Below are 14357 nucleotides of genomic sequence, written 5' to 3'. Positions count from 1 at the left end.
TTGTACTCTCACCCATGTGTCTGTCCATCTTTCCATCTATCCATACATCCATACATCTGTCCATCATCCACCCTTGTATCCATCTGTCCATCCATCCATTCATCCTTCCATTCATTCATTCAGTAAGTATTTATTGAGCACTTAATATGCAAACTACCTTCCATAAATCTTATTCAATCCAAGTAATGAAAACCATGTATTGTTATCACCTAAAACCAAGAAAAGTGGAGATTTTTGCCCTAGGGCTGTGGCCAGCACATGGCAACTTCCGTGAGTTGTGGTGGGACTATCTGACTCCAGGATCAGATCTTTTAACACTGAGCTGTATGAACTGACTGCTGTGTGCTTGGTGTATGGTGAAGAACCCAGAGGCCCAGACCAAGCTAGAGCACCCTCCCCCCAACACCTCTGTTCCCAAGCCCCTGCCTCCTCCATCCTGCCCCAACACAAGACTGAGGCCCTGTCTTGTTGCTCAGGGACCCCCAGGCCCAACTGGACCCAAAGGAATCTCTGGCCACCCAGGAGAGAAAGGCGAGAGAGTGAGTACTCAGGTGGCCCCAGGTGGGGGAATTCTGGGGAGTCCTGAGGGCCCCAGGTCAGAGCCCTCAACAGCTGACACCATTCGTCTCCTCCTACACAGGGACTGCGTGGGGAGCCTGGCCCCCAAGGCTCTGCTGGGCAGCAGGTAAGTGTTGCTGTCTATCCTGCAATCATCCCTGCAGGATCCCATAGTCCCAGATTCTTCCTCTGACTCCATCCCCTGCAACCAGAGCTTCTGATCCTCCCTGTTTTGTCATTTATTCTCAGATGCTCCCTGTCTCTGAGACTCATTGTCCTCTTTGGATCAGGCTGCTTCTGTCTCTCTCACTCTGGCTCTCTGTGTCTTGTATCTCTCTCTTTCCCTCTGCATGTCTGTCTCTTTGACTCTGAATTTCATTTACACTCTATCTCTCCAATTCTGATTGTAGATCTGTTCATTTCTCTCTTTAATATGGTCAATTTTGCTTTATGTATTTTGGGTCTTTGTTATTAGGTGCATTCACATTTAGGCTTTTAATGTCTCCTTGGTCATTTTACCTTTATGAAATTAATATCTTTATATCTGATAATACTTGTCTTGAATCTTCTTTGTGTGCTTTTAATAGCACACCAGCTTTCTTATGCTTGGCATTTGCATGTTATATATTTTTTTATCCTTTTTCTTTCAACCTGTAACTTTATATTTAAAGTGCATCATGGCCCAGTGTGGTGACTCACGCCTGTAATCCCAGCACTTTGGGAGGCCAAGGCAGGTGAATCGCTTGAGCTCAGGAGTTCAAGACCAGCCTGGGCAACATGACAAAACCCTGTCCGCAAAATATGTATATAAATTTTCTTAAATGTAAGAAAGTGTGGGCCAGGCGCTGTGGCTCACGCCTATAATCCCAGCACTTTGGGAGGCCGAGGAGGGTGGATCACCTGAGGTCAGAAGTTCAAGACCAGCCTGGTCAACATGGTGAAACCCCATCTCTACTAAATATACAAAAATTAGCCTGGTGTGGTGGTAGGCACCTGTAATCCCAGCTACTCAGGAGGCTGAGGCAGGAGAATCACTTGAACCTGGGAGGCAGAGGTTGCAGTGAGCTGAGATTGCGCCATTGCACTCCAGCCTGAGCAATAAGAGCGACAGTTTGTCTCAAAAAAAAAAAAGAAATGCATCATATGACTTGGGTCTTGCTGTTTAAAAACAGTTTGACTGTTTAGTTAATTTATATTTAATGATATGTATAATTGATTAATTAATTGATATGGTTCTGTTTAAGTTAACCATCTTGCTGTTTATGTTCTATTTACTCCTTCTGTTTTGTGTTTCTTTTTTCCCTTCTCTTTTCTTGTCTTCTTTTGGACTGAGTACTTTTTTATTCCTTTTTTCTTTTATAGAAACAGGGTTTCCCTGTGTGCCCAGGCTGGACTCAAACTCCTGGGCACATAGTGAATGAAGTGCCTTAAGTGATCCTCCTGCCTCAGCATCCCAAGTATCTGGGACTACAGGTGTGCGCCATCATGCCTGACTTAAAATCTTCTCTTTCTAAAATTAATTCTCTTTCTAGAATTAAAGCTATTCTTGCTTTCTTTTGATTAGAGTTAGCATGCTATATCTTTCTCCATCCCTTTCCTTTTTTTTTTTTTTTTTTTTTCTTTTTTGATACAGGGTCTTTCTCTGTCACCTAGGTTGGAGTGCAGTGGTGCAATCATCACTCACTGTAGCCTCAACTTCCCTGGCTCAGGCAATCCTCACACCTCAGCCTCCTGAGTAGCTGGGACCACAGGCATGTACCACCGTGCCCAGTTAACTTCCATTCCTTTACATTTAACCTGTTTTTTGGTTATATTTAAAGTCAGTTTCTTGTAGACAACATATAGTTGGGTCTTGTTTTTTGGTCCGTTCTAACAATCCTCATCTTTTAATTGCTGTATTTAGGCCATTGACATTTAAAGTGATTATTGAGGCCCAGCATAGTGGCCCACACTTGTAATTCCAGCACTTCAGGAGGCAAGGCAGGAGGATCACTTGAAATCAGGAGTTTGAGACCAGAGTAGGCAATAAAATGAGACCCTGTTTCTATAAAACAAATTTTAAAACTGGCTGGATGTGGTAGTGTGCATCTGTAGATTCAGCTACCTGAGAGGCTGAGCTGGGAGGATTGCTTGAGCCCAGGAGTTGAAGGTGACAGTTATCGTTGCTTTACTGCATTTCAGCCTGAATGACAGAACCAGACCTTGCCTCTAAAAAATAACTAAATAGTCTGTGCACACTGGCTCACATCTGTAATCCCAGTACTTTGGGAGGCGGAGGCAGGTGGATCACCTGAGGTCAGGAGTTCGAGACCAGCCTGGCCAACATGATGAAACCCCGTCTCTGCTAAAAACGCAAAAATTAGCCAGGTGTGGTGGTGCACTCCTGTAATCCCAGCTACTCAGGAGGCTGAGATGGGAAAATCGCTTGAACCTGGGAGGTGGAGGTTGCAGTGAGCCAAGATGCCGCCACTGCACTCCAGCCTGAGTGACAGAGTGAGGCTCCATCTCAAAAAAATAAATCAATCAGTAAAATAAAAAATAACTAAATAAATGAAGTGATTATTTATATAGTTGGGTTAATAGCTATCGTATTACTATTTGCTTTTATCTTTTTTATTTTTTGAGGCAGAGTCTTGCTCTGTCACCCAGGCTGGAGTCCAGTGGCTTGATCTTGGCTCACTGCAAACTCCGCCTCCTGGGTTCAAGCAATTCTTCTGCGTCAGCCTCCTGAGTAGCTGGGACTACAAGTGCCTGCCACCACACCCGGCTAATTTTTGTGTTTTTAGTGGAGATGGGGTTTCACCGTCTTGGCCAGACTGGTGTTTAACTCCTAACCTTGTGATCCACCAGCCTCGGTGTCCCAAAGTGCTGGAATTACAGGTGTGAGGCACCATGCCTGGCTACTATTTTCTATTTGTTGTCCTTGTTCTTTGTTCCTATTTTTGTCTGCCACACTTTTTCTTTTTTTGTTTTTTGGTTTTTTTTTTTTTGGCTTTATTTATTTATTTTCTTTTGAGATGGAGTCTTGCTGTCTCATCCAGGCTGTAGTGCAGTGGTGCAATCTCTGCTACTGCAACCTCTGCCTCCCAGGTTCAAGCAATTCTCTTGCCTCAGCCTTCCGAATAGCTGGGACTACAGGCACCCACCACCCTGCCTGGCTAATTTTTGTATTTTTATTAGAGACAGGGTTTCACCATGTTGGCCAGACTGGTCTCGAACTCCCGACCTCAGGTGATCCACCCACCTCGGCCTCCCAGAGTGCTGGGGTTACAGGCGTGAGCCACTATGCCCGGCCTTGCTCCTCCTTTCTTTATGTAAAATCTGAGTTTCTGACATATAATTTTTGTCCTCTCTGAAGAACTCCTTTTATTTTTTCCCAGTTGGCTTTATTTGTGATTCTAGAATTGGGCAACACTTCATTCCATAAAATAAAATAAGCACTCTGCTGAAGAACTTCTTTTAATGTTTCCTACAAGGCAGATCTAGTGACAGAAATTCCCTCACTTTTTGTTTGTCTGAGAGTCTTCATTTCCCTTTCATTTATGAAGAATAATTTTTCAGGGTAAAGATTTCTAGGGGCCGGGCGCGGTGGCTCAAGCCTGTAATCCCAGCACTTAGGGAGGCCGAGACGGGCGGATCACGAGGTCAGGAGATCGAGACCATCCTGGCTAACATGGTGAAACCCCGTCTCTACTAAAAATACAAAAAACTAGCCGGGCGCGGTGGCGGGCGCCTGTAGTCCCAGCTACTCCGGAGGCTGAGGCAGGAGAATGGCGTGAACCCGGGAGGCGGAGCTTGCAGTGAGCTGAGATCCGGCCACTGCACTCCAGCCCGGGCTACAGAGCAAGACTCCGTCTCAAAAAAAAAAAAAAAAGATTTCTAGGTTGATGTGTTTTTGTCCTCTCAATGCTTTGTGTATTACTCTCCACTCTCTTGCTTGCATGGTTTCTGCACAGTTGGATGTAATTCTTATTGTTGCTCCTCTGCAAGAAAGATATTTTTTCCTTCTGTTTTCTCTTCAGTATTTTTTATCTTTGATTCTCTGAAGTTTTTAAAAAAACTATTATTGTTATTGAGACAGGGTCTCACTCTGTCACCCAGCCTTCTGAGTTCAAGGGATCCTTCCGCCTCCACCTCTCGAGTAGCTGGGACTACTGGCACATGCCACACCTGGCTAATTGTTTTTTTTTTTTTTTTTTTTTTTTTTTGAGACGGAGTCTTGCTCTGTAGCCCGGGCTGGAGTGCAATGGCGTGATCTTGGCTCACTGCAACCTCCGCTTCCTGGGTTCAAGCAATTCTCCTGCCTCAGCCTCCCAAGTAGCTGGGATTACAGGCACCTGCCACCACGCCCAGCTAATTTTTTGTATTTTTAGTAGAGAGAGCATTTCACCATGTTAGCCAGCCTGGTCTCAAACTCCTGACCTCAGGTGATCCGCCTGCCACAGCCTCCCAAAGTGCTGGGATTACAGGCATGAGCCACCACGCCCGACCATTTTTTTTTTTTTTTTTTAAATTTTAGAAGCAAGGTCTAACTATGTTGCCCAGGCTGGTCTTTCTGGCCTCTAGTGATCCTCTTGCCTTGGTCTCCCAAAGTGCTGGGATTACAGGTGTGAGCCACTGCACCCAGCCTGATTTTCTGAAGTTTGGATATGATATGCGTATGTGTCATTTTGTGGCATTTATCCTGTATGTTGTTCCTTAATCTTCCTAGATCTGTGGTTTTGGTGTCTGACATTTTTTGGGGGGAGAATTCTGTCATTATTACTTTAAATATTGCTTGTGTTTCTTTCTCTTTTCTCCTTCTAGCATTCCATTATGCATATTTATGTCTTTTGTAGTTGTCCCACAGTTCTTGGATATTCTGTTCTATTATTTCAGCCTTTTTTCTCTTTGCATTTCAGTTTTGAAAGTTTCCATTGTCGGCCGGGCACGGTGGCTCAAGCCTGTAATCCCAGCACTTTGGGAGGCCAAGACGGGCGGATCACGAGGTCAGGAGATCGAGATCATCCTGGCTAAAACGGTGAAACCTCGTCTCTACTAAAAAAAATACAAAAAACTAGCCGGGCGAGGTGGCGGGCGCCTGTAGTCCCAGCTACTCGGGAGGCTGAGGCAGGAGAATGGCGTAAACCCGGGAGGCGCAGCTTGCAGTGAGCTGAGATCCGGCCACTGCACTCCAGCCTGGGCGACAGAGCGAGCCTCTGTCTCAAAAAAAAAAAAAAAAAAAAGGAAAGTTTCCATTGTCATATTATCAGGCTTAGAGATTCTTTCCTCAGCCATGTCCAGTCCACTAATAAGCCCATCAAAGGCATTCTTTATTTCTGTTACAGTGCTTTTTATCTCTACCACTTATTTTTAATTATTTCTTAGAATATCTTTTTTTTTCTCTTTTTTATTTTTATTTTTTTTAATGTAGAGGCAGGGTTTTACCATGTTACCCAGGCTGGTCTCAAACTCCTGAGTTTAAGCAGTCTACCCACCTCAGCCTCCCAAAGTGTTGGGATTATAGGCATGAGCCACCACACCCAGGCCTTTCTTAGAGTTTCCATCTTTCTGCTTATACTCCATCTCTTCTTGTAGGTTGTCTATTTTTTCCATTAATTCCCTTAGCATGTTAATCGTAGATTTTTAAAATTCCTGGCCTGATAATCTGAACATTTCTGCCATATCTGATGCTGGTTCTGATGTTTGTTGAATCTCTTCAAACTGTGTTTTTGCCTTTTAGTGTGCCTTGTAATTTTTCACTGGAAGGTAGACATAATGTACCGTTCAAAAGAACTGCAGTAGATAGGCCTTTAGTAATGTAGTGAGAAGGTATGGGGGAAGGGAAGTGTTCTGGAGTCCTATGATTAGATCTCAGTCTTTTTTTTTTTTTTTGAGACAGAGTCTCACTCTGTCTCCCAGGCACTGGAGTGCAGTGGCTCGATCTTGGCTCACTGCAACCTCCGCTTCCTGGGTTCAAGCGATTCTCATGCATCAACCTCCCAAGCAGCTGGGACTACAGGTGCCCACCACCACACCCGGCTAATTTTTTTGTATATTAGTAGAGTTGAGGTTTCACCATGTTGGCCAGGCTGGTCTTGAACTCCTGAGCTCAGGCAGTCCGCCCACCTTGGCCTCCCAAGGTGCTAGGACCGTAGGTATGAGCCACTGTGCCCAGCCTAGATCTCAGTCTTTAGATGAGCTTGTGCCCTTGGACTGTGAACTTCACCAGTGTGTCTCAGTTGTTGTTTTGTTTTGTTTTTGTTTGGGGGTTGTTTTTCCTCTTAGGTGGGACAGGTTGTCTAGAGGGGGTTAGAGTTGGATATTTCCCTTCCTTCACATGGAAACTAGAGGGAGCTGGAAGTGGGCATTTCACCTCCTCCAGGGTGGTTAGTGTTGGGAGGAGAGCTGAGTTTTGGGAGAGAAGCTGAGGCGGGACTTGCATGTCTGACATAACATAAAAGAGCCTTGGAACATGTCCAGGGTCAAGAACCCCTTGTGGCCTTTGGAACACCAAACTCCGTGCTAAAGGGTGGAAAGCTACCCTGCCGCACCATAGTCTAAGCCCAGGGCATAAAACCCCTCGTGACTTGGATGGAATCCAGGGCTCAGGGCATAAAACCCCTCGTGGCCTCTGGAATGTGTCTAGACTTGCTGGCTGCTTGCTTCTAGCACTCCCATTACCTTAAGTAGCAGAACATGTTCCATATGCTGCAAAGAAAATGCTAGACTGTCACAGCTGTAAATCATGTGCTTGATGCATTGCTTTCTCTCAACCCCTGCATCCTCACCACCTGTTTCTTTGTTTGATCACCAATAAATAGCGTAGGCTCCCAGAGCTCAGGGCCTTCACAGCCTCCATACTTGTGTTGGCCCCCTGGACCCACTTTCTCTCTCAAACTGTCTTCCCATTCCTTTGACTCTGCAGGACTTTATTGCCCCCATGAGCTGGTGTTGGGTCCGATCATCCCAACAGGTTAGGATCTGGTAAAGTAGTTTCTCCTGAGGTAGGCTTTGTTCAGAAGAGAATGCTTTGGTCTATTTCAAAATGGTGCCTCATCTCCTCCCCCTGCTGGAAGGACAAGGCATTTTTCTCTGATATTCACTGTGAGGGCCTCGTAGAGCTCCTTGAGGTAAAACTCACCAAAGGAGGGATGTGGGCCTATGACTGGGTCCCCCTGGAGTTTTTAACCCTAAGACCTGTCTACACGGAGCCTCTAGAAGTTCATCAATTACAGTTTAGGTTTTCCTATCCTGGCCCTGGTTCCTCTGGAGGTTTGTGCTTGTGGGTTTCTGCTTTAGTAAGCTGTGATAGTCTGGATTTGCCTCTCCAGCTTTGGGGGCAGTGGTTTGCCTATGGCCTCATTTCTCCAACAGATCTAAGAAGAGCCGTTGATTTTTCAGTTTTTTCAACTTTCTACTTGTTATTAAGTTGGAATGACAACTTCGAAGGTCTTTCTTTTTTTGAGATGACCCTCGCCCTTGTCCCCCAGGCTGGAGTGCAATGGTATGATCTCGGCTCACTGCAACCCCTGCCTCCCGGGTTCAAGCGATTCTCTTGCCTCAGCCTCCAGAGGAGCTGGGATTACAGGCGCCTGCCACCACGCCTGGCTAATTTTCATATTTTTAGTAGAGACGGGATTTCACCATATTGGTCAGGCTGGTCTTAAACTCCTGACCTCAGACGATCCGCCTGCCTCGGCCTCCCAAAGTGCTAGGATTACAGGCGTGAGCCACTGCACCCGACCAACAACTTCTAAGCTCTTTACATGCCATATTGGAACCCAGAAGTCTGTTTTGTTTTGTTTTTAAATCAAATTTGGAAAAAAAAAAAAAAAAAAGTCAACATCTCCTCAAACATTTTTTTCCGTTTCTGCCCTCCAGTCTGTCCTTCTGGAACGCCACTGATTTTCTCCCAGGAGTCACTGAAGTTCTGTTCGTTTTCAAAAAAATCTTTGTCTCTCTGTGCTTTATTTTTCTTTATTTTACTTTTTTGAGATAGGGTCTTGCTCTGTCACCCAGGCTGGAGTGCAATGGCGTGATCACAGCTCACTGCAGTCTTGAGCTCCTAGGCTAAAGCAATCCTCCCACCTCAGCCTCCTGAGTAGCTGGGACTACAGGTGCCCACCACCGCACCTGGCTTGGTTTTTTGTTTGGTTTTTGTTTTTTCATTTTAAAGTAGAGATGGGTCTTGTTATGTTGCTCAGGTTGCCCCCAAAGTCCTGGTCTTAAGCTATCCTCCCACCTTGGCCTCCCAAAGTGCTAGGACTACAGGCTGTCTCTGTACTTTAGTTTAAATTATTCCATTGGCCTACGTACAAGTTGATTGTTTACTTCTTCTGTTGCGTCCAATCTTATATTAATTTCATCTGATAATTTTTTATTTCTAGTATTATCATTTTCACTTCCAGGATTTCCATTTGATTCTTTTTTACAATGTATATATCTCTCCTAAAATTCTCCATCTTATCACCCATGATATCAATTTCAGTAGATTATTTAACACACTAATCATAAATATTTTAAACTCCGTTGCTAATTCTAACATCTAGGTTGGCTGTGGATCTATTTCTGTTGGCTGATTTTTCTCTTCAATATGCGTCACATTTTCCTGTGTCTTCATGTCTAGTAATTTTTTGTTGCACACTGGACAAAGGAGGTAATATGTTGAAAAGACTTTAAATTCTGTTAGCATCTCCTGAAGAGTATTGAGTTTTATTCTAGAACAGTTAAATTATTGATGGGTCATCTTGCTCTTTTAGAGGCTAACTTGTAGGCTTTATCAGAGAGAATCTCTGGTTTTGCTCTTAGTCCTAGGAAAAATCCCTTAATCCTGAGATAGAGTCTTTATTCCTAAGCCATGGCGGTTCTGGAGTTTCATTGGAAAGCTTTAGGTGTTCACAAGCACCTCTAACTTGGTTGGACTTGAACTCAAAACTCTGTCTCCTACATGGTGGACAATTTTTGGCAATTTTAGTCAGTTCTACCAATCTGTTGGTTCTCCCCCACTGGGCTCCTTAGAGTGTTGCCCTGTGATAGGGCAATCCAGGGACCATCCAAGTGTTAAAAAGGAACATTTACACAGATTTAGTTCCCGCACTTGTGGCTCCCTGCTTCCCAGTATTTCTCATCAATTGCTTGCTTCTCTGGCAACCTCAACCTCTGACTCCTCAGGCCAATAAAACTGAAACTTTCTGCTTAAGCTCTGTTTTGCCAGGCTGATAGGGCTGGGGTGCACCCTCTAAGGAAAAGGTGTAAGTATATGGATTTTACCTAGTGCTATTCCCTTATTTTAAGGGTTGAATATTCTCCAGTTTCTGGCTGCTTTTTATTACTTTCTGTTGCCTTCAAGAAGTTCGTTTTTGCTTTGTATCCAATACAAGCTACTTTCTGTCTGTTTCTCTAAGTTTTTCTCCCTCTCCCCTCTCTTTTTCCTCCCTCTTTTTTTTCCCCTCCCTTTCTGTCTCCTTCCCTTCCTCACTGCTGCTATCTCTTTCTCCCCTTGTAGGGGGAACCTGGCCCCAAGGGAGACCCTGGTGAGAAGAGCCACTGGGTAAGCTCTGGTCTGGCATTGGCCTCTTCCTGCCTTCTCAGCCCTAGGTGCTCAAGAGAGTATTCCCTCCCCAGGAGGCCCTGGGAGTGGGAGCACCCCATCCACATCCCCACTACAGCCTGGTCTCCCAGGCAGGAGCCTTGGCAATTCTCAGCCTCAACTCCCTCCCCCATCTTGTTGCTCCCAACCGGGCAGGGCCAGCCCTATCAGCAGACACCATGCCTTCGGTCTCAGTCACTGTCCCTGTCTCCACCTTCCCTCTGTGGCCTTTCCAGGCCAGGGTGGCTCTGCCTGTTCCTCCTGGGTGGATTGGGCTCACCCAGGCTAAACTGCATCCCCTGCCTCCATAGCCCCCTCCCAGCAATGGCTTCGCTTGCTCCCTTGTCTGCAGAACAAAGGGAAGAACGAAGACAATATCTACACAGGAGCATGGGATAGGGGACCTAGGAAAGGGGCCTAGAAATGACGAGGTACATAGGAGCCACGTGGTAAAAGGGATGGGGAACTAGATACCACCATACACATTGGAAATGCACAAAGCCTGTGAAGAGACTCCTCGAAACTGCTGTGTACACGTTTAACGTGGTTAATGAGGCCAGGTGACCTAGACTTCTCTATACTTAAAGGACCTATAGTTTACACAAGGTCCTAGACACCATCACATACATAGGAGACCCATGATGGATGAGAAGAGAAGCCTAGAAACTCTCACATATACAGGAGACAGAGTAAATGAGAAGGGGGACAAGAAGGGGGAACTAGAAACCACACACCCCAAAATCTCATCATTAATGTGGGGTCCTAGAAACCTTCACAATCGTCCGGGGTGCGGTGGCTCATGCCTGTAATCCCAGTACTCTGGGAGGCCGAGGCAGGTGGATCACTTGAGGTCAGGAGTTCGAGACCAGCCTGGCCAATGTGGCAAAACCCCCATCTCTAAAATACAAAAAAAAATACAAAAATACAAAATACAAAATCAGCCTAAAAGTTTTGGGCTAAAAATACAAAAATTAGCTGGACGTGGTGGTGAGCACCTGTAGTCCTAGCTATTCAGGAGGCTGAGGCAGGGGAATCACTTGAACCCAGGAGGCAGAGGTTGCAGTGAGCTGAGATCGTGCCACTGAACTCTGGCCTGGGCAACAGAGAGAGACTCTGTCTCAAAAAAAAAAAGAAAAGAAAAGAAAAGAAAAGAAAGTAGAAACCTTCACAATCATTGGAGATCATTGCAGGGAAGGGATTTTCGGGTCAGGACCTAGAAATCTACTCACCCAAGAGAAGTGGGAGAAAGATGAGGACCCTAAAACACATCGTACCCAAAAGCCCCATGACACGGGCATCTGGAAACCATCACTGACAGGGGAGACACCTGGAAAATGGACAGAGTGGAGGCAGGCACTCCTTCAGAAGAGAGAGACAACTAGGAAGCTCTTTTTGGGGGGTGGTATTGTGACTCCCCCTCCACATGCAGTCTGGATGGGACACCCTACTTCCTGGCAGTCACAAGTTAGTGAGGATGTGGGTGGCACCCCGTGCCTGCCTTGCCCTCTCAGTTCTTGATTGTGGGGTCAGTGATGGATACAGCCGTGGGAGCCCCTACCCTGCACGAGTCTTCCCCTGTGCTGCCTATGACTCCTGGGGACCTGCTACCTCTCCAGTTAGCCTCTCCTGGCCCCTGCTGCCCTGAATCTCCTCCTACCCCATGCCCATCCTCTGTAGCTCCAGAGCCTCCTAAAACTGCCAGTATGGGCATGAGCTGAGCTGGGGTCAGGTAGACCCATGCGTGCCTGACCCTCTGCCTCCCCTAGGCTACTTGCTGGCCTCTCCCAGAGGCCGTTGGTCTGGGAACACATTTACCACCCAGCCCAGGAGGGATGGGAGAGATTGGGCAGTCCCTTCCCTTCATGAGAACCCCCGGCAAGATGCCCTGGCCACCCTAGACCAGTCCTTGAACCCAGAACCACCTGTGGGCTCCCCACAAGAGGTAGCAGGGCCCCTGCCCACCCACCTTCCTGCCCCTCTTCTACCTGCATTTCTGCCCCTGCTTGCTGCTTGCCTAGGAGGGGACCTGCTGGGCTGGGGGTTGCATGAGGCTTTGGGGGCTGGGGAAACAGCTCTGTTGGGGACAGGTGGGAATGAGGTTCAGTGCTGGCAAGGTCCCGGAGGGCTCCTATGTACACTTCACCAACCAACTCCCTTAGTGCAGCGTGCAGACGGGCGTTCTGGCTGTGGCCCGGCAGTGACGCCTGGTGGTCATGATAGTGCACTGCAGGAACTGGAATGACTACGCTGGGCCTGCCCACCTGGATCAAAGCTCTTACCCCTTATTCAGACAGGGAAACTGAGGCCCGACTCTGCAGAGAGAATCCTTGGCAGAGCGGGAACTGGAGCCCTGACTTTTAAGCTCCTAGGTCCAGAGAACCAGCTACCATTCCCCAAGCATCTCCTCCATGGGCACCAGACCTGGGGCTGGGCACTGTGGACACAGATGCAATTCAGACACAGTCCCCACCCTCAGGGTGGTCACAGTGAGGTGGGGTGAAAAAGACCTATAATCAGCAGCTACAGGACTGTCAACTTTATAAACACTTCACACTTTAGCATCCTCCCGGAGGAGCCAGCTGAAGCCTGAAAGGTGCATTAACCAGGCACGGGGTGTCCAGGCAGAGGCGGGGGTACAAAAGGTGCATAGCCCCTGTGGCAAGAGGGAGCCTTGGATATTTGAGGAGCTGCAAATACTTGGAGTGGCATTGTGACAGGCAGAGAGTGGAACAGAGGCCAAAGGTAGGAGGCCACATTCAGGAATTTGGGCTTTGTTCTAGGGCAGTGGGGAGGCATTGAAGGCTCTAGAAGCAGGGGAATGATGTGGTCAGGTTTTTTTTTTATTTATTTGCAAAAATCCCCCTGGTTGCCTTGGTGAATGGATGGGAAAAGCAGAAGACAGTAGGTAGGGAGCTGTTGTGGTCATCCTGGTGAGAGTCTGAGCCGGGCAGGGGGTGGGAGCCAGTGAGGACAGATAGCCATCGATGGAGCAAAAAGACACTTGTGTGCTGGTTTGGCTGCAAAAGGGAGTGAGGAGTCAAGGGAGACTTCAAATAGCAAAAGAGAACCAGGAGAAGCAAGCAGGCTGAGTTTTGTCTGTGAACCAATGGGAGGAGTCTGTGAACCAACGGGAGGAGTCTGTGTTACAGCCAAGTAGGGGCGTCCAGCAGGCCCAGACACTTAGATCTGAAGTGCAGAGGGCAGCCCGGGCTGGAGGAGACTGGGTTGTCATCAGTGCAAACATCAGGCCATCTGTCTGAGGGAGTTCCAAACAATGGATTTTAAAAACACTTATACCCAGATTTTTCTTTTTATTTTTATGTTTTAAAAAAATACAGATAAGATCTTACTGTGTTTCCCAGGCTGGTCTCAAACTCATGGCCTCAAGTGATCCTCCTACCTCAGCCTCCCACAGTGTTGGGATTACAGGTGTGAGCCACTGCACCTGGCCTTCCCAGTATTTTCTTTTTGTTATTTTTATTTTATTTTTTTTCCTTTTTTATTGAGACAGAGTCTCTATCACCCAGGCTGGAGTACAACAGCTCGATCTCAGCTCACTGCAGCCTCCGCCTCCTGGGTTCAAGCAATTCTCATGCTTCAGCCACCTGAGTAGTTGGGACTCTGTAGCCACTCCTGGCTAATTTTTGTATTTTTAGTAGAGATGGAGTTGTACCATGTTGGCCAGGCTGGTCTTGAACTCCTGGCCTCATGTGATCCACCCACCTCGGCCTCCCAAAGTGCTGGGATTATAGGTGTGAGCCACTGAACCCAGTCATTTTGCATTTTGATATACAGAAAAGTTGGTACAATGAATGTCATTCTGCCCTTCCTGTAGATGGACCAATTATTGTTACAGCCATGTGCCGCTTAATAATGGGGATATGTTCTGGGAAATATGTCATGAGATGATTTCGTTGTGGCATGAGCGTCATACAATATACGTGCACAAACCTGGATGGGATAGCCTGCGGCACACCTCATCTGTGTGGTGTAGCCAATTGCTTCCAGGCTACAAACCTAAACAGCATGTTACTATGCTAAATATTACAGGCAACTGCAACACAATCATAAGTATTTGTGTATCTAAACATAGAAAAAGTATAGTAAAAATACACTATAAAAGGTTTTTGGGGTTTTTTTGGGACAGAGTCTTGCTCTTTCGCCCAGGCTGGAGTGCAGTGGTGTGATTTCAGCTCACAGCAACCTCCATCTCCCAGGTTCAAGCGAT

At 46.7% G+C, this 14357-nt stretch overlaps 1 protein-coding gene across 5 annotated transcripts in view; it reads left to right on the top strand.

The window, feature by feature from the left end:
* Positions 1–14357, top strand: part of EMID1 (EMI domain containing 1) — a 53027-nt gene that overhangs the window by 27025 nt on the left and 11645 nt on the right. For 4 of the 5 annotated variants that reach the window (XM_038007648.2, XM_007975287.3, XM_007975288.3 and 1 more), the window contains exons 12-14: positions 477–539; positions 641–685; positions 10046–10090. In XM_038007648.2, coding sequence (XP_037863576.2) covers positions 477–539; positions 641–685; positions 10046–10090 — 153 coding nt within the window. The remainder of the gene's footprint in view (positions 1–476; positions 540–640; positions 686–10045; positions 10091–14357) is intronic. The other variant, XM_073006838.1, reaches the window with a different exon arrangement.

This window comes from Chlorocebus sabaeus, chromosome 19 (genome assembly GCF_047675955.1).
Source record: "Chlorocebus sabaeus isolate Y175 chromosome 19, mChlSab1.0.hap1, whole genome shotgun sequence".
Lineage (NCBI taxonomy): Eukaryota > Metazoa > Chordata > Mammalia > Primates > Cercopithecidae > Chlorocebus > Chlorocebus sabaeus.
Note: the sequence above shows the minus strand (reverse complement) of the source record. Positions and strands in the feature narration are given on the sequence as shown.